The following is a 26395-nucleotide window of genomic DNA, read 5'->3' as shown; positions in this document are numbered from 1 at the left end:
TCACACAGGATCTGTTCTCTGCACACCTCATCAACATCCTAGCTGGAGCTGGAGGTGTCTGTGATGTAACAAACACCTTACCCACCCCGCTGCATGTAGACCTTGCTTACCAACCTGACTGAAGTTGTCCCACACGGCCCCGGGAGGAAATCTCTAGAACTTAAAACACAGCAAGGAAGATGAAACACAGTGCAGGGGAGTAGGAGAGATGAAACGTGCTGCCTCTCTCTATTCCCCAAGAACAATATTTATCTCTAATATTTACTAAAAGCTGTCTTGGGTGAGCAGGATGCAAATTTTCCTGGGATGTGAGGGTTTAAAAACGACTTAATTTGGGGATTTTCAGATGTGTGTATGTGTGTGTGCGTGGCATGAAAATAGAGTTGGGTTTAGAGGAGTATCAAAACACATGTGCAGGTTACAGTGTGAATTCCAGGATCAGAATTGTTGGGGTTGGAAGAGACCTTTGAGATGCACAAGGGTATCCCCTCCCCTAGAGAATGGGACAGGATAGGATAGGATAGGATAGGACAGGACAGAATGAATGGAATGGAATGGAATGGAATGGAATGGAATGGAATGGAATGGAATGGAATGGAATGGAATGGAATGGAATGGAATGGAATACAGTAGAGTAGAGTAGAGTAGAGCAGAGTAGGGTAGAGTAGAATAGAATAGAAGAATAGAATAGAATAGAATAGAATAGAATAGAATAGAATAGAATAGAATAGAATAGAATAGAATAGAATAGAAGTACCCTAGACTAGGCTAGACTAGACTAGACTAGACTAGACTAGACTAGACTAGACTAGACTAGACTAGAATAGAATAGAATAGAATAGAATAGAATAGAATAGAATAGAATAGAATAGAATAGAATAGAATTAACCAGGTAGGAAAAGACCCCAGAGATCATGAAGTCCAACCTCTCACCCAACACCATCTGAGCAACTCAACCATGGCACCAAGTGCCTCAGCCAGGCTCTTCCTAAACACCTGCAGGGATGGGGACTCCACCACCTCCCTGGGCAGAACATTCCCATGGCCAATCACTCACAATCCAACCACTGCTGCTAAGTCACTGCCCCTAAACCACATCCCCTGGGCGTGGAAAAGAGCTCCAAAACCATCAAGTCCAACTGCTGATCCAACACCACATTGGCCCCACTAAACCACGTCTCCAAATGTGAGGTCCACACCTTTCTTGAATACCTCCAGAGATGGTGACTCCACCAGCCCCCTGGGTAGCCAGTTCCAGTGTCTGAGCATTCCTTTGCAGCCCTCACTGCTGTTCAGAGCCATAATGGATAAAATTGTCCTAGAAATTGATTCATCTTAGAATCATAGAATTGTTAGGGATGGAAGGGACCTCAAGGGTAGGATAGGATAGGATAGGATAGGATAGGATAGGATAGGATAGGATAGGATAGAATAGAATAGAATAGAATAGAATAGAATAGAATAGAATAGAATAGAATAGAATAGAATAGAATAGACCAGGTTGGAAGAGACCTTCAAGATCATCGCGTCCAACCTATCATCCAACACCACCTAATCAACTAAACCATGTAACCATGCACCCTGTCAAGTCTCCTCCCGAACACCTCCAATGATGGTGACTCCACCACCTCCCCAGGCAGCACATTCCAATGGGCAATCATTCTCTCTGTGTAAAACTTCCTCCTAACCTCCAGCCTGAACCTCCCCTGGCACAGCCTGAGACTGTGTCCTCTTGTTCTGGCGCTGGCTGCCTGGGAAAAGAGAACAACCTCTGCCTGTCTACAACCCCCCTTCAGAATGATGCAGTTCCATTCCCCCTGCCATGAAGGGTTTCAACCCCCCTGCCAAGCTGTGCCAGGGGAGGTTTAGGCTGGGTGTTATGAAGAAATTCTTCCCAGCAAGAGAGATTGGCCCTTGGGATGTGCTGCCCAGGGAGGTGGTGGAGTCCCCATCCCTGGAGGTGTTTAGGAAGAGCCTGGCTGAGGCACTTGGTGCCATGGTTGAGTTGATCAGATGGTGTTGGGTGAGAGGTTGGACTTGATGATTTCTGAGGTCTTTTCCAACCTGGTTCTGTTCTGTTCTGTTCTATTCTATCCTATCCTATCCTATCCTATCCTATCCTATCCTATCCTATCCTATCCTATCCTATCCTATCCTATCCTATCCTATCCTATCCTATCCTATCCTACCCTATCCTATCCTTTTCTGTTCTATTCTATTCTATTCTATTCTATTCTATTCTATTCTATTCTATTCTATTCTATTCTGCTATGCTATGCTATACCATTCTATTCTATACCATTCTATTCTATTCTATTCTATTCTATTCTATTCTATTCTATTCTATTCTATTCCATTCCATTCCATTCCATTCCATTCCATTCCATTCCATTCCATTCCATTCCATTCATGAATCTTAGACTCATAGAATCACAGCATTGTCAGGGTTGGAAGGGACCTCAAGGACCATCCAGTTCCAGCCCCCTGCCATGGGGTTATTTGTAGAAGGTGATTTCTCCCTATGAATAACATTGAGAAGGGGGGGGGGGGGGGGGGAAAGCAAGCAAGTAAATAATTTCTCATCCCATTTCACATTGCCCAGCAATTATTTCATTACCTTTTACCAATGTTCCCTTCAATTCACAACAATTTCCCAATTTCAGCCTTATCTTTCCACTTTGCACCTCGGCTGCTGACGTGGGCTGCTCCCCGTGACTGCCGAGCCGGAGTGTGTTTATTAATGAGTGTTTATCTCAGCGCTGTTCTAATTGATGTTTTGAACCTTGCACACTCCAAAACATTAATCTGGCAGCAGATAAGCAAATGAAATTCCCCAGAGCGATGGCCGCGGACACGAGAGCTCTGCTTGCTCCTCCCCACCTACACACCCTGTGAGGAGAGGCTGGGGGAGCTGGGGGTGTTCAGCCTGGGGAAGAGGAGGCTCAGGGGAGACCTTCTTGCTCTCTCCAACTCCCTGAAGGGAGGTTGTAGCCAGGTGGGGGTTGGTCTCTTCTCCTTAATACCAGGTGATGGAACAAGAGGAAATGGCCTCAAGTTGCACCAGGGGAGGTTTAGGTTGGATATTAGGAATAATTTCTTTCCACACCTTGAGTCCTGTGTCCAGTTCTGGGCTCCTCAGGTTAGGAAAGAGGTTGAGCTGCTGGAAGGTGTCCAGAGAAGGGCAAGAAAGCTGGGGAGGGGTCTGGAGCACAGCCCTGGGAGGAGAGGCTGAGGGAGCTGGGGTTGCTTAGCCTGGAGAAGAGGAGGCTCAGGGGAGACCTTCTTGCTCTCTCCAACTCCCTGAAGGGAGGTTGTAGCCAGGTGGGGGTTGGTCTCTTCTGCCAGGCAAGCAGCACCAGAACAAGAGGACACAGTCTCAAGCTGTGCCAGGGGAGGTTCAGGCCGGAGGTTAGGAAGAAGTTCTTCATAGAAAGAGTTATTGGCCACTGGAATGTGCTGCCCAGGGAGGTGGTGGAGTGCCCATCCCTGGAGGTGTTTAAGGGGAGCCTGGCTGAGGCACTTGGTGCCATGGTTGAGTTGCTTAGATGGTGGTGGGAGATAGGTTGGACTTGATGACCTCTCAGGTCACAGCACAGCATAGAATCACAGCATTTTTTTGGTTGGAAAAGACCTTTAAGATCACTGAGACCAACCATTCTCTAACTCTACTAAACCTGGTGCTAAACCATGTCCCTTGGGACCACACTTCTGCCTTTTTTCACACCTCCAGGGATGAGGATTCCACCACCTCCCTGGGGAGCCTGTTGCAGTATCTGAGAACCCTGTCAAGTAGTTTCTTTTAATGTCCAACCTAAACCTTCCCTGGTGAATCTTGAGACCTTTTCCTCTCATCCTAGAGATGCATCAACCCTAATTATCAGTAATTCATGGCTTAACTTGAATGAGAAGGCCTTTTCCAACCTGGTTAATTCTAATTCACCTGTTTGTCATTTCTCTGGAAGGAGGTTGGAGTGAGCTGGGGGTTGGTCTCTTCAGGTGATAGAAGGAGAGGACATGGCCTGAAATTGTGCTAGGGGAGCCTTAGGTTGGAGATTTTTTTTTCCCTGTGAGGGTGACAGTGCCCTGGAACAGGCTGCCCAAGGAGGTTGTGGAGTCTCCCTCCATGCAGAGATTCAAAACTTGCCAGGATGTGTTCTTGTGTGATCTGGGGCAGGTGATCCTGCTTTGGTGTGGCATTGGACTGGATGAGCTTTTGACATCCCTTCCAACCCCTGAGATTCTGTGATTTTGTGAGATTTGGAACAATTTCTTTCCTTCAAGAGTGGTCAGGCATTGGAACAGGCTGCCCAGGGAGGTGGTGGAGTCACTATCCCTGGAGGTGTCCAAGAAACCTGTGGCCATGGTACCTGGGGACAGCATTTGGCAGCCATGGTGGTGCTGGGTTGATGGTTATGGGCAACAGCTTCATTACTGCACCGTGCTCCTCGTTCAGGTGAAGCATTACTGGACTGAGCTGAAACATCTGTTCCGTGCAAGTGAGCTGCAAGCATTTGGAGATGAGCCAGGAAGCCTTCAGAGTTAGACCAAGGCAGGGACGATCAACACTGATAGGCTGAGATTGATCATGGTGGCCTCACATTGCATGAGAGGAGGTTCAAGTGGTCAGACTTTGGAGCAGGCTGCCCAGGGAGGTGGAGTCACCACCCCTGGAATGGAATGGGATGGAATGGAATGGAATGGAATGGAATGGAATGGAATGGAATGGAATGGAATGGAATGGAATGGAATGGAATGGAATGGAATGGAATGGAATTAACCAGGTTGAAAAAGACCTTTGAGATCATCAGGTCCAACCTATCACCCAACACCATCTAATCAATTAAACCATGGCACTGAGTGCCTCAGCCAGGCTCTTCCTAAACACCTCCAGGGATGGGAGGTGTTGAAGAAACCTGTGGCCATGGCACCTGGGGACTCCATGTGACAGCCATGGTGGTGTTGGGTTGATGGTTGGATTCGATGATCTCAGAGGTCTTTACCAACCCAAACAATTCTATGGTTCTGTGAAACTGCTCTCATGGATCAGGGGGCTGCTCAGCTCAACAGTGGGGCTTGCTCAGGAGAGGATTCTTGGCCAACCCCTAGGGCTCAGGGTCAGGTTTGCAGACCAGCGTGGAGGTGAAGTTTCCCAGCAAATGCTGCAGCTGCTGCCCAGCTCCCCTTGGCCATCTGCAGCCATCTCCAGTTTCAGTGTTTTGTAGTAAGCTTCCACTAATTACTTTCTCTGATGATTTCATTGCAGCCAAACCCTTTGAGAGTGGCCAGTACCTGGACATCTATGGAATCACGAGAGACCAGGCTGGGGAGTACGAATGCAGCGCAGAAAATGATGTCTCAGTCCCAGATGTGAAAAAAGTCAAAATCACAGTTAACTGTAAGTCCTGCTGGCTTTTAATCACTACCTCTGGTGGAGAAGAGGGATCTTGTGGAGAAGAAAAGTCTTAAGGTGGAGAGTTGCAGCTGGTGCTGAAGCTGTATTTGGTTGGGGGTGTGTTTTGGAGCAAAAATGACCTGTGCTGGTTGATGTATGAGTTGGCCTCACCAAAGGTGAGCTTAAGGTTCAAATCTTCCTTGGTTTTGTCTGCTGGCATGACATCATCAGCTTCATGGCAGGTGCTCCTGCTGGGCTGTGGTGTTGAGAATGTGGATTTTGGGCTCATGATTTGAGTGATTGTCTTCAGAGCTTGTGATGAATGTCCTGGTGGTTGGACTGGAGCGCCTCTGATTTAGTCTCTGCCATGGCTGTGCAATAAGAGATGAGAAAGCAGTTTGGTATCTGTTGGATGCTTAGATGGTGATCAATCTCTGTGGAAATCTGAAGCCCTCCTAGTAGAGGCAGCAAGGTTTTTCATGTGAGGTCCCCAGTGTGAAGGCAAGAAGGACTCTGCTGACTGAGAGCGATCTTTGGTGGATAGTAGATCACACCAGGGATGGCCAAGGTGGCCTCTTAGCAGTCCCTGCCAGGTCTGACTACTGGAGATTTTCACCCAAGGAGGTGTTCCCAGCTTGGGATTGAATTTGGTTTAGCACTCAGGATGACCTGAAGCATTCAGAAGTGTTCTTCATCCCTCCACCCTCTTAAAAAACCAGAGAGAGAAAATGAGTCTTCATCACTCTGACTTGTCATGGTTGAAGTGTAATTACCCAGCTTGTCATCAGTTTCTGGGATGAAAACCTTTCTCTTTACAGGCCACAAGCTTCTGAGGCATCAGCTTTGTGTCTTCCTCAACAGACATTGTCCCTGTTGAGGAGCTGGAGTTGCTGGGAAACTGGAGCTGGTTTGTTGTGGGTGGGAGGTTGGTGGAGCTAACTGTGCTTCCTGGGTGGCTGTGGGACCTTCCCACATACAGAAGCTGACCCAGTGCTCTGTGTTTGCATGGCAAGAGGAATGCTCATAGTTCATATTGTCCTGGAACAGGTTTGGATCAGTGCACTGCTGCTTAGGGAAGAGCTCAGTCGTGGCTCTCACAGGCAAAGCTCTGCAGTGCTTGGTCATGTAGGCTGGGGAAGCTGGCTGCAGACCTTGCTTCCTCTCTGCTCCTCAGGCTTCTGCACTGAGGACCAGCACACCACAACCATCCACCCTTGCTTTGCAAAGTCAACAAGAGCTGATGGCAACTGATGAGCAGCTCAGGGAGACTCATGCACAGTCCCCACTGCTGCTCTGCCCTTGTCGATGTCCTTCCACCTACACCAGTGATGCTGACTTGCCAAAAGCAGGCAGTGCCTTCAAACCCAGGGATTGTGTGGGAGGAAAGCCCATCACAGGTGGTGTCCTGGGCAGCAGGTGACCATTGTTTGCTGTACAACATGTTGCTCCTGGAAAACTGCCAGGAAAAGGTTGGGCAGATACCTGCAGAGGTGTGCTTTGGGGTGACACCTCTCACCCAAGCTGTACTCCAAAGTGGTTGGTGGTGTTAGATCAGGAACCTGCCACAGGGAAAGGGAAGGAAGGGTGAGTTTGGGATCAACCAGTGTCACATCTGTGTCCTTTCATCTGGGTGTGCAAGCAGCTGGCTGAGGAGCTTTCCAAGTGCTCACAGAAAGGCAGAAGTTCACAGATTCATACAGGGATTTGGGCAGGAAGGGGCCATACAAATCATCACGTTTCAAACCCTCCTGCTTCATGGTTTGTTTGATGTCTGGGTTTGCTGGTGAAGGACTTGGCTTCCAAGTCAAGATCTGTGTGTGCATGAGCCCTAGTTTGGATGACTAGGACTCAGCTTATCTGGCCAAAGCCAAAACTCAAGCTTAACTGCAACACATAGCAGATGTGTTGGCTGGTGTGTGGCCTGCACCCATGGAAAAGAGCCTGGCACCTTCTTGATACCCAAGATACCTTCAGCTGGACACACTCTAGTATATCCCCATCCCTCTTGATCTGGGGAGCCCAGAACTGGACACAGGACTCCAGATGTGGGCAGAATAGAGGGGCAGGAGAACCACCCTCAACCCATAAGCCACACTTTTCTTCACCCCCTGCCACCAAGAGACCATTTGCCTTCTTAGTCACGAGGCCACATTGCTCTCCCATGGATATCATTTTATCCACCAGCACTCCCAAGTCCTCCTCCTTGGAGCTGCTTTCCAGCAGGTCACTCCTTACCTGTCCTGTTGCAGGGGGTTGTTCCTCCTTGGGTGCAGGACCCTACACCTGCCCTTGTTGAACCAATCTGCACATGGAATGATGTTGGGTTTGGGCAAACCACTGCCCTGCACTGAGAATGGGCAGGCTGTTTGGGTTTCAGTGTTTAACTAAAGAAGAAAACAGGCAGGGAGGGAATAAATGTGCTGCCCAGGGAGGTGGTGGAGTCCCCAGCCCTGGAGGTGTTTAAGAAGAGCCTGGCTGAGGCACTTGGTGCCATGGTTGAGTTGATCAGATGGTGTTGGGTGAGAGGTTGGACTGGATGATCTCTGAGGTCTTTTCCAACCTGGTTAATTCTATTCTATTCTATTCTACTCTTTCTATTTCCCACAGATCAACCCCTCAAAAGGGGATTGGATGTGGCACTTGGAGCCATGGTTTAGTTAGTCAGGAGGTGTTAGGTGTTAGGTTGGACTTGGTGATCTCTGAGGTCTTTTCCAACCTTATTGATTCCATGATTCCATGATTCTAAAGCACAAGCCCTGTAAGATGAGGATGTGGCTGCAGCAAGGAGCAGTTCATACCTGTGAGCAATTTGTCATAGTCAGCTAATTGCTCCTGCACTTCTGTGTGGATTTGTCCCTTGTCCCCACACCGCTTAAGCGTGATGCACAAGCACTCAGAACAGCTGCTCCCTGCTGCTGATGCTCATCTGTTCTGACCAGGCAGAAAAATGCCTCCTGCCTCCAGGAGAGCCTTGTGCTAGAGCTGGGGGATGCTGGAGGAGCTCACCCAGCCGTGATCAGCCCCAGGGTGGGATGTTTGCTGCAGCAGCCGATGCTCCTGGGGTGAATTTAGCTTTCCAGCACCTACAGAGTGGGCAGCCCGGCACAAACAGGAATGTTGTGTGTGAGGTGGAACCAGCAGAAGGATGCTCCCTTGCTGTCTGCTGAGCTGAGCTGAGCTGCCAGGGCAGCTTTCTGCTAAGGAAAGCTACATATTTCCTTGAGGAGAGCTGGGATTTGTCTAGCAGCTATGAGGATTTTATTCTCGAGCTTAAATCTGAAAGAGCTCTGTGGCTCTGTGAAGTGCCCAGGTGGCCAAGAGGGCCAAGGGCATCCTGGCCTGCATTAGGAACAGTGTGGCCAGCAGGAGCAGGGAAGTCATCCTGCCCTGTGCTCAGCACTGCTTAAGCCACACCTTGAGTCCTGTGTCCAGTTCTGGGCCCCTCAGTTTAGGAAAGAGGTTGAGCTGCTGGAAGGTGTCCAGAGAAGGGCAAGAAAGCTGGGGAGGGGTCTGGAGCACAGCCCTGGGAGGAGAGGCTGAGGGAGCTGGGGTTGCTTAGCCTGCAGAAGAGGAGGCTCAGGGGAGACCTTCTTGCTCTCTCCAACTCCCTGAAGGGAGGCTGTAGCCAGGTGGGGGTTGGTCTCTTCTCCCAGACTAGCAGCACCAGAGCAAGAGGACACAGTCTCCAGCTGTGTCAGGGGAGGTTTAGGCTGGAGGTAAGGAGAAAGTTCTTCCCAGCAAGAGAGATTGGCCACTGGGATGTGCTGCCCAGGGAGGTGGTGGAGTCCCCATCCCTGGAGGTGTTTAGGAAGAGCCTGGCTGAGGCACTTGGTGCCATGGTTGAGTTGATTAGATGGTGTTGGGTGAGAGGTTGGACTTGATGATCTCTGATGTCTTTTCCAACCTGGTCTATTCTATTCTATTCTGTTCTGTCCTGTCCTATCCTATCCTATCCTATCCTATCCTATCCTATCCTATCCTATCCTATCCTATCCTATCCTATCCTATCCTATCCTACCCCTAGCAACCTGCTGTAGTGTGAGGTGTCCCTGCCCATGGCAGGGGGGCGCTGCAACTGGCTGATCCTTGAGGTCCCTTCCAACCCTGACAAGCCTATGATTCCATAAGAGCTTTAATGAAGGGACATTGAAGCAGGCTGCCCAGAGAGGTTGTGGAGTCTCCTTCTCTGGAGAGCTTCCAGACCCCAGCTGGCCCTTGTGCCCCTGGGCAGGCTGCTGTGGGTGCCCCTGCTGTAGCAGGGGGGGTTGGAGTGGATGATCTTGCAGAGGTCCCTTCCAACCCCCAGCACTCAATGATCCTGTGAAAATCAATGTGCTGATTTCATGACGCTCCTAGCTCATTTTTTATCACCCCAGCCTGGGCTCAACACTTCTGGAGAGCCTCAAATTTAGCAGCTGCCTTTCATAATTTTTAGGTGTAAGTAAAGCAGGGGAGAGGCAGGGAAGCTCCAGCAGCACGTGGCCGGTTTCAGAGCGGCTCTCGCACGCGATATTAAAGCCTTGCTAATCCAGATCCTGCCTCGCTCAGCGCGGGGTTCAATATTATCACCTATAAATCAGTATTTGCTTTATAAAATGTAATGGAAAATGCTAATAAGATTTACTGGTGAAATGAAATTGGATTATCTCTGATCTATTTTAACTCCATTTGCTATAATATCCCTCCTTCATAAACCTACAGCCTCCATTTCTTGCTCTCCTTCCTTTGGCTCCTGCTCATATTTCTATCCCCCCCACCCCCTTTTCTTTCTGTTTCCTCTCCTTTCTTTTTCCCTTTCTCTGTCTTTTTTCCTATCTCATTTCTTTTGCTTGCTTTTTTTTCCCCTACCCTTCTTTATCTCCTTTTTAACTTCCTGTCTTTTTTCTCTCCTGTCTTTTTCTCTCTTCTTTATTTCTTATTTTTCTCTCATTTATTTCTTCCTCTCCTTTCTTCTTTTCCCTTTCTTTTTTCTCTTCTTTGTTTCTTTTTCTCTCATTTCTTTTTTTCTCTATTTTCCCCTCCTTTTTTTCTCTCCTTTTTCTCTCTTCTTTATTTCTTAATTTTCTCTCATTTGTTTCTTCCTCTCCTTTCTTCTTTCCCTTTCTTTTTTCTCTCCTTTCTTTTTCTCTCCTTTCTTTTTCTCTCTCCTTTCTTTCTTTTTCTCTCTCCTTTCCTTTCTTTCTCTTCTTTCCTTTTCTCTCTCCTTTCCTTTTCTCTCTCCTTTCGTTTTCTCTCTCCTTTCCTTTTCTCTTTCCTTTCTTTTTCTCTCTCCTTTCTTTACCTCTCCTTTTTTTTTCTCTCCTTTTTCTCTCTTCATTATTTCTTATTTTACTCTCATTTATTTCTTCCTCTCCTTTCTTCTCTTCCCTCCTTTCTTTCTTCTCTTCTTCTTCTGTTCTTTTTTCCTCTTCTCCTTCCTTTCTTCTTCTCTCTCTTTTCATTTCTTCTTATTTCTTATTTTTCTCTCATTTATTTCTTCCTCTCCTTTCTTCTGTTCCCTCCTTTTCCCTTTCTCTTCTCGTTCCTTTTTTTAACCTTCTCCTTTCTTTCTTTTTCTCTCTCCTTTCTTTCTTTCTCTCTCTCCTTTCTTCCTTTTTCTATCTCCTTTCTTCCTTTTTCTGTCTCCTTTCTTCCTTCTCTCTCTTTTCTTCCTCTTTCTCTGTCTTATTTTTTCCTCTTCTTTTTTTCTCTCCTTTCTTTTTGCTCTTACTTCCTCCCTCTCCATTCTTTCCTCTCTCTCCCCTTTCTTTCCTCTCTCTTTCCTTTCTTTCCTCTCTCTCTCCTTTCTTTCCTCTCTCTTTCCTTTCTTTCCTCTCTCTTTCCTTTCTTTCCTCTCTCTCTCCTTTCTTTCCTCTCTCTTTCCTTTCTTTCCTCTCTCTTTCCTTTCTTTCTCCTCTCTTTCCTTTCTTTCTTCTCTCTTTCCTTTCTTTCCTCTCTCTCCCCTTTCTTTCTTCTATCCCTCTCCCATCTTTCCTCTCTCTCCTTTCTTTTCTCTCTCCTTTCTTCTCTTTTCTCTCATTTCCATCTTTCCTTTTCTCTCATTTTCCCCTTCTCTCTTCTCCCTTCCTTCTCCCCCTCTTTTCTTTCTCCTATTTTTCTCTCCATTCTTCTCTCTCCTTTCTTCTCTTTTCTCTCCTTTCTTCCCTTTTCTCTCCTTTCTTCCCTTTTATCTCCTCTCTCTCTTTTTCCCCCCTCCCTCCTCCTCCTCCCTCCAAATTCAGCCTGACAAATGTACCACAGCTTCTCACAACACCAATTTTTCAATGGAAATTATCGAGGACAGACAGAAATTAAGCAGAAAAAAGCATAGATCAAGCAATCTGAAGCTGTTTTATAGTGAGAAAAAAAAAAAAACCCAAACCAACCACCAGCAGCAGAATCCTGTAAAGTCATTAGAGTTCTAATGTATGTACTGCAAGGCAGATAGCAAGAGGGTTGTTTATGTATGGTTGGAAGCTGCCCAGCCAAGAAAACTGGATATTCAGAAAGTAATTGAAACCTGGTAATTTTCTGGTCCCTGCTTGGATGGGTGAGCAGCCACTCCCCACGATGAATATCTGCATTCAAAGCCCTGTGCAGAGCCATCGTGGCTGCTCAGGCCCCCTCGGTACCTCCTATGAGCTGGGCACAATGAAACTTTGCATTGTTCTGCAGTGGTCTGGAGCAGGGGTGGTTGACAGCAGGCTGAACAGGAGCCAGCAGTGTGCCCAGGGGGCCAAGAAGGCCAAGGACATCCTGGCCTGCATCAGGAAGAGTGTGGCCAGCAGGAGCAGGGAAGTCATTCTGCCCTCTGCTCAGCACTGCTTAGGCCACACCTTGAGTCCTGTGTCCAGCTCTGGGCTCCTCAGTTTAAGAAGGACATTGAGACACTTGAACATGTCCAGAGAAGGGCAAGAAAGCTGGGGAGGGGTCTGGAGCACAGCCCTGGGAGGAGAGGCTGAGGGAGCTGGGGTTGCTTAGCCTGGAGAAGAGGAGGCTCAGGGGAGGCCTTCTTGCTCTCTCCAACTCCCTGAAGGGAGGTTGGAACCAGGTGGGGGTTGGCCTCTTCTCCCAGGGAACCACCACCAGAACAAGAGGACACAGTCTCAAGCTGTGCCAGGGGAGGTTTAGGCTGGAGGTGAGGAGAAAATTCTTCATAGAAAGAGTTATTGGCCATTGGGATGTGCTGCCCAGGGAGGTGGTGGAGTCCCCATCCCTGGAGGTGTTCCAAAAAGGCTTGGATGTGGCACTTGGTGCCATGGTTTAGTTGTCAGGAGGTGTTGGATGAGAGGTTGGACTTGATGATCTCTGCGGTATTTTCTAACCTGCTTGCTTCTATTATTCTATGAGCAGGTCTGCAGGAAAGAAATGGGCCTCTTCTGAACAGGGGAGCAGTGTGCAAGATGGGCAGAAGCAGAGGTGAATCATCAAACCCATGCAAGTGTGGTGCTGTGCCTGGAGAATGTGCGCTGTCCTGCTGGGTGCTGGAGAATCTCCTGGGTGCTGGAGATCTTATGTCATAGAACCACACAACAGTATGGGTTTAGAAGAGACCTCTGAGATCAAGTCCAACCCTCCTGCCAAAGCAGGATCACCCAGGCCAGGTCACAATAGAACACATCCAGATGGGTCTTGAAAGCCTCTAGTGGAGACTCCACAACCTCTCTGGGCAGCCTGCTCCAGGGCTCCAGCACCCTCATACAAAAGATGAAGTTTCTTCTGATAATCAAGTGGAACCTCCTGGGTTCCAGTTTGTTCCCATTGTCCTGTCCCTGTGTACCACTGAAAGGAGATTGACTCCATTCTCTTGCTCCCCACAGGTCCTTTAGCTCTTGCTGAGCATTGCTCAGCTCCCCTCTGGGGCTGCTCTTCTGCAGGCTCCACAGCCCCAGGGCTCTCAGCCTTTCCTCCTCACAGAGCTGCTCCAGGCCCCTCAGCACCTTTGTACTCTCTCCAGTCTCTCTTGAACAGGCATCTCAGAACAGGACCCAGGACTCCAGATGTGCCCTCTGCAGGGCAGAGTAGAGGGGAAGGAGAACCTCCCTTCATGTCCTGGCCACGCTTTTCTTCATGCACCCCAGGAAGACCTTTGTCCTTCTTGGCCAGAAGGGCACATTGCTGCCTGATGGGCAGTTTGCTGTCCACCAGCACTGCCAGGTCCTTCTCCGTGGTGCTGAACCACAGCTGAAGTCCGCCGAGGCTCTGCCCTTGTGTCGCTGTACCTTGAGTGACTCTGCTGAAGCTGCATCTTGCAGAGCTGACTGAATTAGACCTGGTGGCTTTGGGTGGGAGGAAGCCATTCAGTCGAAATTACAAGACAATAATGTAATCCCCTCTTCATTAAACCCCATCACGCTGCAAATTGGAGGCCAGGCTCACCAGTGCTTACTGGGGAGGTGAAAATTACAGTTCCTGTACTGAGGAAGCCCAGCTGGCACTGGGCAGGGCAGGTGGGGTCCGGTCCTGGTGGGCCTGGTGCTTTGGATGCCTTGGAGTCTTCCTGGCAGCACAGGAGGGAGGACAGGTCTTCATTTCTCAGCCAGGACCTCCAGCAGCTTTTCTGGCACAAGCTGCCTGGAAGGAAGTGTTACTTGGACTCCACCTTCAGCAGTTCTCTGCCTCTATGGTGCTGCAGTCCACAGAGGAGGAAGCTCCTCTGCCAAGTGGTGTAGACAGTAAACAAAAACAACATAAAGTGAACTTAAAATGTTCCAGAGACTGAGCCCTGCCTGCTCCAACAGCTTCTCTCTGGGCAGGTATCTTCCACTAGGTCAAGAAGTGACTGGAAAAGGGACAAGAAAAGGATAAGTTTGCAGAGGGACAGGGTGCAGTGGTGGCCTGGCAGTGCTGGGTTAACTGCTGGGCTTGACCTCAAAGCTCTCTCCCAACCACAATGATTCTGTGATCCAATGATATGATAACCTCCAAAAGCTAGGTTGGCCTCATCAGTCATGTCCCTGAATCACAGCTGCCAAAAGATGTTTGCCTGGTCCCTCCATACAAGAAAGCTGGGGAGGAACTTTTGAGGGTGTCAGGGAGGGATAGGGCTGGGGGGGATGGAGCAAAACTAGAAATGGGGAGATTGAGATTGGCTGTGAGGAAGAAGTTGTTCCCCAGGAGGGTGGTGAGAGCCTGGCACAGGTTGCCCAGGGAGGTGGTGGAAGCCTCCTGCCTGGAGGTGTTTGCAGCCAGGCTGGATGTGGCTGTGAGCAACCTGATCCAGTGATCATCAAGTCCAAACACTGACATAATGATGGCCATTAAAACATAATCAATGGTTATCAATAGCTGAGGGCTGGGGGTCAGGAGGGAGGGGACAGGCTCTGCTCACTTGCTCCCTGGGATAGGACAAGGAGCCATGGATGGAAGCTGCAGCACAGGAGGTTCCACCTCAGCACAAGGAGGAACTTCTGCACTGGGAGGGTCCCAGAGCCCTGGAGCAGGCTGCCCAGAGAGGTTGTGGAGTCTCCTTCTCTGGAGCCTTTCCAGCCCCATCTGGATGTGTTCCTGTGTGACCTGGTTGTGCTCTGGCAGGGGGGTTGGACTGTATGATCTCTTTGGGTCCCTTCCAACCCCTGACACCCTGTGAGCCTGTGGTGGAGTCACCACCCCTGGAGGTGTTCAGAAAACCTGTGGCCATGGCACTTTGGGAAATGCTTCTATGGCCATGGTGGTGTTGGGCTGATGGATGGAGTCAATGACCTTTGGGGGTCCCTTCCATCCCCTAACACCCTGTGCTCCTGTGAAGACATGTCCTGAAGTGCCATGTGGGACCATGGAATCATTTTGGTTGACAAACACCTGTAAGATCACAGAATCATAGAATCAACCAGGTTGGAAAAGACCTGAGAGATCAGCAAGTCCAACCTCTCACCTAATAAACATCTTCTGACTAACTCAACCATGGCTCCAAGTGCCACATCCAAGCCTTTCTTGAACACCTCCAGGGATGGGGACTCCACCACCTCCCTGGGCAGCACATCCCAAGGGCCAATCTCTCTTGCTGGGAAGAACTTCCTCCTCACCTCCAGCCTAAGGATCATCAAGTCCAGCCCTCAGATGCAGGATGGAGTTGGAGGGAGCACTGAGCTGGCTGCAGAAGCATCTGCCATGCAAATCTGGTGGCCCCTCCTGCTCCTGTCCTTCCTGCTGCGATGGTTTGATAAGATACTTTCTGCCGTGAGGGGTTCTGCTGAAGGAACGTGTGAGCTCCTTGTATGAATTTCAAGCAGCCTGTTTGTTTTCTGCTTGGCCAGGTTAGGGTTTGAGCAGAGCAGCTTAGCTCATTAGCATTTCTTAGGAGCCTGCCTCGCTGTTGCTATGGTGCTTTGCATAATGTTATGCATAATCCTCTGATTTAACTTGGAAATCAGACATAACTGTACAAGCCACTCTAACCTAATTATATCTGTAACCTTAAACCTACTGGGGAAAAACATGAGAGGAGACCTCATTGTGGCCTTCCAGCATCTGAAGGAGGCTCCAAGAAAGCTGGGGAGGGACTTTTGAGGGTGTCAGGGAGTGATAGGACAGGGAGGGGATGGAGCAAAGCTGGAAGTGGGGAGATTGAGATTGGCTGTGAGGAAGAAGTTATTCCCCAGGAGGGTGGTGAGAGCCTGGCACAGGTTGCCCAGGGAGGTGGTGGAAGCCTCCTGCCTGGAGGTGTTTAAGGACAGGCTGGGTGTTGCTCTGGACAACCTGCTGTAGTGTGAGGTGTCCCTGGCCATGGCAGGGGGGGTTGGAACTGGATGATCCTTGAGGTCCCTTCTAACCCTCACAATTCTATGGCTCCAGTGCTTAGTGAGGATCCTGATAGCTGGATAGTATCATAGTATCAGTCAGGGTTGGAAGGGACCACAAGGATCATCTAGTTCCACCCCCCCTGCCATGGAGAGAGCAAGAAGGTCTCCCCTGGGCCTCCTCTTCTCCAGGCTAAGCAACCCCAGCTCCCTCAGCCTCTCCTCACAGGGCTGTGCTCCAGACCCCTCCCCAGCTTTCTTGCCCTTCTCTGGACACCTTCCAGCATCTCAACCTCTTTCCTAACCTGAGGAGCCAGAAGCTCCAACTGCTCTGAACAAGCTGCTTCTCCTCACTGGTGGGGACAGAAGTCCCCTGTGAGAGTGCTGTTTGTCATTTTAGAATCACAGAATCAGCCAGGTCGGGAAAGACCTCAGAGATCATCAAGTCCAACCTGTTCCCTAACCCCTAACCCCTCCTGACTAACTAAACCACTTCATGTCCTTCAGATATTTTTTGATTAACATTTCAGGAGGCAGATTACAACAATATAGTTCAAGTTGCTGACTGGAGTGCAATTTGCCTCCTAAATGAACATTGATTTCTCTCAGCAGCGAGGTGGTTTCCTATTAGGTGCTGCAAGGCAGCTGAGCACTTGCTGCATGTTTCTGGAAGGGGTTGCTCCTCTTGCAGTGTGACAAAGTTGATTGGAACCTTCCCTCATGTCGATGGCATTCTGCTGCCACAGCACATCATCAAGGGCTCTGGCAACAGGAGATGTGGGCTGCTGTTTGAAGAAGGTGGAGTACTCCAGATAAGGAGAACATTTTGCATCTCCTTACAGAAAATATCTGCTCAGCACTGCCAAGTGTCTTAATGATTTGATTTTGCAGGGGGGGGAAGCGATGGGCTGGTTGCCACAGATGAGATGCAGATGTGCAAGGACAGCAGCTTGGTGGGCTGAGCTGCCTCTTCTTGGTCTAGTGGGAAGTGTCCCTGCCTATGGCATGGCAGTTGGATCTGGATGGTCTTTAAGGTCTCTCCAAACCCAGGCTGTTCTGTGAGTCTCTCCATAAAGGTCTCAAGTTGAACAGCTGTAAGAATAGGATAGGATAGGATAGGATAGGATAGGATAGGATAGGATAGGATAGGATGGGATGGGATGGGATGGGATGGGATGGGATGGGATGGGATGGGATGGGATGGGATGGGATGGGATGGAATAGGATAGGATAGGATAGGATAGGATAGGATAGGATAGGATAGGATAGGATAGGATAGGATAGGATAGGATGGGATGGGATGGGATGGGATGGGATGGGATGGAATAGGATAGGATAGGATAGGATAGGATAGGATAGGATAGGATAGGATAGGATAGGATAGGATGGAGTGGAGTGGAGTGGAATGGAATGGAATGAAATAGAATAGAATAGAATAGAATAGAATAGAATAGAATAGAATAGAATAGAATAGAATAGAATAGAATAGAATAGAATAGAATAGAATAGAATAGAATAGGAGTTAACCAGATTCAACAAGGCCAAGGACTGGGTCCTGCACTTGGGTCACAACAACCCCTCAAAGGTTTCAGGCATTGCAGAGAGTGGCTAGCAAGCTGCTGAGTAGACAAAGACCTGGGGATGCTGGTTGACAGCCAGCTGGAGATGAGGCAGTGTGTGCCCAGCTGGCCAAGAAGGCCACCAGCAGCTTGGCCTGGGTCAGCAGTGGGGTGGGCAGCAGGAGCAGGGCAGTGATAATCCCCCTGGACTGAGCACTCGTGAGGCCACACCTCAAATCCTGGGTGCAGTTTTGGGCTCCTCACTCCCAGAAGGACACTGAGGGGCTGGAGCAGGTCCAGAGAAGGGCAAGAAAGCTGGGGAAGGGTCTGAAGAACAGGCCTGGAGAGGAGCAGCTGAGGGAACTGGGCTTGTTTAGTCTGGAGAAGAGGAGGCTGAGGGGAAACCTTTCTGGCTCTTATTGAAGCTAGGTGGGGAGTTGCTGTCTTCTTCCAAGAAACAACTGATGCAACAGGAAGAAATGGCACATTTTCTTCCCCTGAGGGTTGTCAAGGGCTGGGCCAGGCTGCCCAGGGCAGTGGTGAAGTTCCCATCCCTGGAGGGCTCTCAAAGCTGAGGAGATGAGGTGCTGAAGCAGATGATTTGGTGCTGCAGTCAGATTGTGAACACTCCTGCACACTACCTCTGCCCTCTTGCTGCTGTTTCTGGGGCAGGAAGATGATGGTCATGATGGGGCTGCCTTTCAGCATGCAGTGCTGGCTCCTTGGAAGGCCACTGTGCAGCCCCTGATCATCATCAGAGGTGCTAAAATTTCCTCTCTGCACAGGGGATGTCAACCTTCTCAAACTTAAAGAATAACAGAATTGTTTGGTTGGAAAAGACCTCTAAGGTCATCCAGTCCAACCATCAAACCGCCACCACCATGGCCATCAAACCGCCACCACCATGGCCATCAAACCATGGCCACAAGTGCCAGGGCCACACATGTCTTGAATGTCTCCAGGGCTGGGGACTCCACCACCTCCCTGGGCAGCCTGCTCCAATGCCTGACCACTCCTGCAGGAAAGAAATTGTTCCTCATGTCCAACCTAAACCTCCCCTGCCACCATTTCAGGCCATTTCCTCTCCTTCTATCACCTGATACCAAGGAGAAGAGACCGACCTCCACCTGGCTCCAACCTCTTTTCAGGGACTTGTAGAGCACCAGAAGGTCTCCCCTCAGCCTCCTCTTCTCCAGGCTGAACAACCCCAGTTCCCTCAGCAGCTCCTCACTAGGCCTATCCTCAAACTTGAAGGGATGCAGAGCAAGGAAGTGTTTGTAGTGGCCAAGGAAAAGGCTTTCTGGGAAGCAAATCCTGTCTGCTTTCATGGATTCATTCACAGAATGGTTTGGTTAGAAGGGACCTTAAAGATCACCTAGTTCCAGCTCCTCTGCCATGTGGAGGGACAGCTGCCACTAGCCCAGGTTGCTCAAGGCCTCATCCAACCTGGCCTTGAACATCTCCAGCGAGGGGACATCCACAGCCTTGCTGGGCACCCTGTGCCAGTCTCTTCCTGAATGCCTTCTCCCAGCTCTGAACCTCTGCAAGCTCTCCAGTCTCCAGGTGATCCCATTTTAAACACCCAACTGAAGCACAGCTCAGGAAAAATTGAAGTCTTAATAGAAGATGAGTCATCTCTAAAGAGGTTTATGCATTTCAAGAAGCAATCTGAAGTGTACAGCAGGCTGTGTCAGACTCCAAACGAGAGCCAAAATTAATGGAGAGCTCTTCAGCTTCCAGGAGCCTTCACTTGCCCAGATTGCTCTTCAGCAAAAACAATTACTTAAAATATTTCTCCTAACAGTCAACATGTTGGAAAGCAATATTTCTGCAAGTAATTGTTGTCTTCCTGCTTGCTGTTGGGTCTGAGACTTCATTTTCCCCTTCCCTTTGCAAGCACAGTGCCATCAAGATGAGAGCTGAAAAGGGGGGGGTTGGAGTGCAGCTGGCGACACCAGCTGGGGTCATGAAAAGTCTGAAGAATCACAGAAGCATGGAACTGTCAGGGTTGGAAGGGACCTCAAGGCTCAGCCAGCTCCAACCCCCCTGCCATGGCCAGGGACACCTCACACTGCAGCAGGTTGCTCACAGCCACCTCCAGCCTGGCTGCAAACACCTCCAGGCAGGAGGCTTCCACCACCTCCCTGGGCAGCCTGTGCCAGGCTCTCACCACCCTCCTGGGGAACAACTTCTTCCTCACAGCCAATCTCAATCTACCCATTTCTAGTTTGTATCCATCCCCTCCAGTCCTATCCCTCCCTGACACCCTCAAAAGTCCCTCCCCAGCTTTCTTGTAGCTCCCTTCAGATAGTGGAAGGCTACAATTAGGTCTGGTGCTGCTTGCCTGCCTACAACCTCCCTTCAGGGAGTTGGAGAGAGCAAGAAGGTCTCCCCTGAGCCTCCTCTTCTCCAGGCTAAGCAAGCCCAGCTCCCTCAGCCTCTCCTCCCAGGGCTGTGCTCCAGACCCCTCCCCAGCTTTCTTGCCCATTGACACAGGTAGAATGCGTAAGAGCACAGTAGGAGTGCTGGTGGGGATAAGTTCCCCACGAGCCAGCCAGGTGCCTTCATGGCCAGGAAGGTCAATGGTCTCCTGGGGGGGGCATGAAGAAGAGTGTGGCCAGTAGGGCAAGAGAGGTTCTCCTTCTGCTCTGCTCTGTTCTATGGAGGCCGCAGATGCAGTCCTGGATCCAGTTTTGGGCTCCCCAGGTCAAGAGAGACAGGGAATTGCTGGAGAGAGCCCAGGAGAGGCTACAAAGGTGCTGAGGAGCCTGTGAGGAGGAAAGGCTGAGAGACCTGGGGCTACTGAGCCTGAAGAGAAGCCTGAGAGGGGATCTGAGCAGTGCTCTACAAGAGAGGTGTTGGAGTCATCATCCCTGGAGGTGTTCAAGAGGGGATTGGATGTGCCACTTGCTGCCATGGTTTAGTAGTCAGGAGGTCTTGGGTGGCAGGTTGCACTTGATGATCTTTGAGGTCTCTTCCAACCTTATTGATTCTATGAAGAGCTGAAGGTCCTGTGGGGGGTAAGAGGATGAGGCCAGACTCTTCTTAGTGGTACTCAGTGACAGGGCAAGGGGCAATAGGCACAAACTGGAACCCAGCAGGTTCCACCTGGAGAGGAGGAGAAACTTCATTGTTGAGAGGGTGCTGGAGCCCTGGAGCAGGCTGCCCAGAGAGGCTGTGGGGTCTCCTTGTGTGGGGAGATTCTAACCTCCCTGGGCATTGTGCTCCTGTTCAAGCTGCTGTGGGCAGCCCTGCTGTAGCAGAGGGGCTGCACTGCATGATCTCCAGATGTCCTTTCCAGCCATGCTGGGATTCTGTGACTCTCAAAGCAAAGCCTTTGGGTTAATGTAGCTCTCTCTCCTTCTGTAGACACCACCTTGGGCTAGCAGGAGGGCTGGGAAGCCCCTGTCAGAGTTGCCCCTGAGTTTTCTTTCTGTGATTTAATTCCTGAACTCTGTTTTCAATTACCCAAACTCCTCCTGAGGGTGGTTGAAAGCAACTTGTATTGCTGTGGCTTTATTGCTTCTAGCCAGCAAACCCCCTTTGGACTCGACTCTACGTGCCTGTGGTTGTCACCTATCAATAGGGATTGTCCTGCTTCTATCAGCTTACATCTGCCAGAGATAACTGGGGGGAGGGGTGAAGAAGAGGGGAGGGAGGGGGGGAGGGGGGTTGGGGGGGGGAACCAAACTCCCCTTTATGTAAACTTCACTTCTCTTTTAACGTGGAGCCCTAGCTCCCAGCCCTTTCCCTGGCTCCTTCCCACCCTTCAGGAGCTCCATATGGATATCAGCTCCGCCACGCTGTCAGCGAGCAGTGGTTTTCCATCAAAAAGCCTGTCAGAGAAGCTGATTCACTAACAAGAAAGCTGTCAGGCACTGACAGCTGCTGTCTTTGCAACCCCAAACAATCTGTTCAGCGCTAACTCCGGCTTCTGCTTCCATTTATTATACAGCAGTAATGAGTTCTGTCCTCGCAAGCACCGTTTTGGTGAGCACACCTTTCGGTAGGGGAAGGGGGGGGGGGTGGGGGGGGGGGGGGTGTGGAATGCATCACCCTCAGATCTGAGGGGCAGGTGAGAAGCTCTCTGCAGGAAGGAAAAAGTTCTGCCTCTCTCTGTCCCCTGAATTGTTAGTGGTTGTTTAAGTCTTTGTTTCTGTAGGTAGCTCATTTTGGTAGCAGGAAGCTGGAGATCCCATCGCTACTTCCGCTTCCCCACATCCACCTTCCAGCTTCCTGCTTAACTCCATCCACTCCTGGTGGGTGTGGGGCAGGGGTGGATGTGGGGAAATGGAGTGGTGATGGGATCTCCAACTTCCTGCTTAACTCCATCCACTCCTGGTGGGTATGGGGCAGGGTTGGATGTGGGGAAATGGAGTGGTGATGGGATCTCCAACTTCCTGCTTAACTACATCTACTACATCCACACCATCCACTCCTGGTGAGTGTGGGGCAGGGGTGGATGTGGGGAAGTGGAGTGATGATGGGATCTCCAGGTTCCTGCTTAGCTACATCCACTCCATCCACTCCTGGTGGGTGTGGGGAAATGGAGTGGTGATGGGATCTCCAGCTTCCTGCTTTACTACATCCACTCCTGGTGGGTGTGGGGCAGGGGTGGATGTGGGGAAGTGGAGTGGTGATGGGATCTCCAGCTTCCTGCTTAGCTACATCCACTCCATCCACTCCTGGTGGGTGAGGGGCAGGGGTGGATGTGGGGAAGTGGAGTGGTGATGGGATCTCCAGCTTCCTGCTTAGCTACATCCACTCCACCCACTCCTGGTGGGTGTGGGGTAGGGTTGGATGTGGGCAAGTGGAGTGATGATGGGATCTTCAGGTTCCTGCTTTACTACATCCACTTCATCCACTCCTGGTGGGTGTGGGGAAATGGAGTGGTGATGGGATCTCCAGCTTCCTGCTTTACTACATCCACTCCATCCACTCCTGGTGGGTGTGGGGCAGGGGTGGATATGGGGAAATGGAGTGGTGATGGGATCTCCAGCTGCCTGCTTAACTCCATCCACTCCATCCACTCCTGGTGGGTGTGGGGCAGGGGTGGATGTGGGGAAGTGGAGTGGTGATGGGATCTCCAGCTTCCTGCTTAACTACATCTACTACATCCACCCCATCCACTCCTGGTGGGTGTGGGGCAGGGGTGGATGTGGAGAAGTGGAGTAGTGATGGGATCTCCAGCTTCCTGCTTAGCTACATCCATTCCATCCACTCCTGGTGAGTGTGGGGCAGGGGTGGACGTGGGGAAGTGGAATGGTGATGGGATCTCCAGGTTCCTGCTTAGCTACATCCACTCCTGGTGAGTGTGGGGCAGGGGTGGATGTGGGGAAGTGGAGTAGTGATGGGATCTCCAGCTGCCTGCTTAGCTACATCCACTCCATCCACTCCTGGTGGGTGTGGGGCAGGGGTGGGTGTGTGGAAGTGGAATGGTGATGGGATCTCCAGCTTCCTGCTTAGCTACATCCACTCCATCCACTCCTGGTGGGTATGGGGCAGGTTGGATGTGGGGAAGTGGAGTGGTGATGGGATCTCCAGCTTCCTGTTTAACTCCATTCACTCCATCCACTCCTGGTGGGTGTGGAGCAGGGGTGGATGTGGAGAAGTGGAGTAGTGATGGGATCTCCAGATGCCTGCTTAGCTCCATCCACTCCTGGTGGGTGTGGGGCAGGGGTGGATGTGGGGAAGTGGAGTGGTGATGGGATCTCCAGCTTCCTGCTTAGCTACATCCACTCCATCCACTCCTGGTGGGTGAGGGGCAGGGGTGGATGTGGGGAAGTGGAGTGGTGATGGGATCTCCTTTGGATTTTCAGGAATGCTGTAATTCCACAGAATGTTTGTTGCCTTTTGTCAAGGGTCAGGGCAGGACTGGCCACCAAACAAGTTCCAGAGGCTCTCCATGAAGCCCTCTGCTTCCCAAAGGGAAGAGAAAATGAATGAGGGAGAGAGACTCCTGGGGTAGGAATGAAGCTAACCCAGCTGGGATGGAAAGAACAATGCCATGGAATAGAGACACAGAGGCACAAACCAGTATGGAACCCTCTCCTGGATGGCAGTGATGGCACCATGGGCACTGAAATTAGTTGCCCAGAGACATTATGGAGACTTCAGGCTTGGAAGTGTTGAAAGCTAGGTTGGTTGGATGGGGCCTTGAGCAGCCTGGTCTAGTAGGAGGTATCCCTGCCCATGGCAGGGGGGGTTGGAATGAGAGGAGCTTTAAGGTCCTTTCCAAGCCAAACCAGTCTGTGATTGTCTGGTTCATTCCTTCTGGAGAAGGCAGATGAGATCATGTTTTGACATTTATAAGCTTCTCTTCTCCTCGCCTCTCTTCTCTCCTCTTCTCTCCTCTTCTCTCCTCTTCTCTCCTCTTCTCTCCTCTTCTCTCCTCTTCTCTCCTCTTCTCTCCTCTTCTCTCCTCTTCTCTCCTCTTCTCTCCTCTTCTCTCCTCTTCTCTTCTCTTCTCTTCTCTTCTCTTCTCTCTCTTCTCTTCTCTTCCTCTTCTCTTTCTCTTCTCTTCTCTTCTCTTCTCTTCTCTTCTCTTCTCTTCTCTTCTCTTCTCTTCTCTTCTCTTCTCTTCTCTTCTCTTCTCTTCTCTTCTCTTCCTCTTCTCTTCTCTTCTCTTCTCTTCTCTTCTCTTCTCTTCTCTTCTCTTTCCCTTCCCTTCCCTTCCCTTCCCTTCCCTTCCCTTCCCTTCCCTTCCCTTCCCTTCCCCTTCCCTTCCCTTCCCTTCCCTTCCCTTCCCTTCCCTTCCCTTCCCTTCCCTTCCCTTCCCTTCCCTTCCCTTCCCTTCCCTTCCCTTCCCTTCCCTTCCCTTCCCTTCCCTTCCCTTCCCTTCCCTTCCTTCCCTTCCCTTCCCCTTCCTTCCCTTCCCTTCCCTTCCCTTCCCTTCCCTTCCCTTTCCCTTCCCTTCCCTTCTCTTCTCTTCTCTTCTCTTCCCTTTCTCTTCTCTCAATAGGATCAGGCTGGCCCTGGGGTGACATTAAGTCTGATCATGAATGCCTGCAGGGGTGGGGCCTCAGGCACATCTCTGGGCATTCTGTTCCAGAGTCTGACCCCCAGGATTGCTCAGGGACTCATCAGTCCTGATCTTGAATGTCTTCAGGGATTGGGCCTCAACCACATCCCTGGGCAACCTGCTCCAGTATTCCACCACCTCATTGTATTCAGTATCACTAAGGTTGGAAGAGACCTCAAAGATCATTGAGGCCAACCTGTCACCACAGACCTCATGATTAGAGCAGGGAGGACACTACTGCCCACTGCAGGCTTGAACTCACTACCTTCCACATTAAGGGTCTGATGCGCTGCCAACTGAGCCACAACTGTGAAACACTTCCTTCTGATGTCCAGCCTAAATCTCCCCTACTCCAGTCTCAGACCAGTGCCCCTCATCCTATCCCCACAGGCCCTTCTGAAGAGTCCCTCCCCAGCCTCCCTGTAGGTCCCCTTCAGATACTGAAATGCAGCTATAAGGTCTCCCTGGACCCTTCTCTTCTGGAGGCTGAACAGCCCCAACTCTCTCAGCCCTGTGGTCATCTTTGTGTCCTCCTCTGGACCTGCTTTAGCAGGTCCATGTCCTTCTCTTGTTGGGAGCTGCATATCTGGACACGTCACTCCAGGTGAGTTCTCTCCAGAGTAGAGTGGCAGAATCACCTCTCTCAACCTGCTGGCCACACTTCTTTGATGCATCCCAGGAAGCCACTGGCCTTCTGGGCTGCAAATGCTCGTTGCTGGCTCATCTCCAGCCTCTCATCCCCCCAGCACCCCCCCCCTTGATTTGCTCCGGTGGGACCAGCGCAGGTCTCTTGCCACGCTTTACTCTGACCTATGCAGAGATGTTCTGTGGTTTTGTTCCAAGCATTCTGCCTTTGGAAAACTACCAGCCTCAATTCACTTTCTCCTCAGCTTCCCTGCCAAAAAGATCTACTCAGTAATTCCTGGAATTTGCTGAAGTCCATCACTTTTATCTTCCTTGAGGGAAGAGAAACAGCAAAGGAAATGTGCTGGTGTTTGTTCGCACCCAGGCTCCCGGCCAAGGCTTCCTTCTGGGCTGGCATCAGATGCATGAAAGCCTCCCCTGTCCTCCTCCTCCTCCTCCTCCTCCTTCCCCAGCACTGCTCTGGGATGCTGGTGCTCGTTCTTCCCCTTTCACCTCCACACAAACATTTGAATAAGTTGCTGAGATAAAGGAGCTGCAGCAGTGTGAGGGCACATGAATAGTGCAGAAGCTCCTCCAGCAGCAGCCTGCTGAGGGAGGGAGGCTTTGCTGATGGCAGTGCTTGGTGGGGTGGCTGCTGAGCCCAGCTCAGGTTGGTCACCCAGCTCCCCTGGGCTAGCAGACCATGCCAGCACATCGTCCTTCTTGCCCTTACATCCCTCCACACACCTGCTCCTGCCTCACATGGAAACATCCCCTTCCCCAGCCAGCTCCTGCCCTTCTGCCTCACCCTGAGCTGGTGCATCTGCTCCTCTGCATGGAGCACTGCAATACTGAACACGAAGCTTCCCTGGTGGAAAAGGACCTGGGGCTGTAGCTTGACAGCAGCAGAAGATAAGCCAGTGTGTGCCCAGGAGGCCAAGAAGGTCACCAGCATCTTGGCCTGGATCAGCAATACTGTGGCCAGCAGGATGAGGACAGGGATTGTCCCCCTGGTATCCACACTGAGGAGGCCACACCTCAAATCCTGGGTTCAGTTTTGGGCCCTTCACTCCAAGAAGGA

General features: G+C 50.6%; 1 protein-coding gene across 1 annotated transcript in view; it reads left to right on the top strand.

The window, feature by feature from the left end:
• NEGR1 (neuronal growth regulator 1) overlaps positions 1 to 26395 on the top strand; it is a 318703-nt gene that overhangs the window by 192221 nt on the left and 100087 nt on the right. The window contains exon 4 of the mRNA XM_068164495.1: positions 5264 to 5395. Within this exon, the coding sequence (XP_068020596.1) occupies positions 5264 to 5395 (132 nt within the window). The remainder of the gene's footprint in view (positions 1 to 5263; positions 5396 to 26395) is intronic.

The sequence above is a fragment of the Melanerpes formicivorus genome, unplaced genomic scaffold (genome assembly GCF_026170545.1).
Source record: "Melanerpes formicivorus ecotype bairdi unplaced genomic scaffold, bMelFor1.0.p_v2 SCAF_81, whole genome shotgun sequence".
Classification (NCBI taxonomy): Eukaryota; Metazoa; Chordata; class Aves; order Piciformes; family Picidae; genus Melanerpes; species Melanerpes formicivorus.
This window is presented reverse-complemented; position numbering and strand designations above follow the sequence as displayed.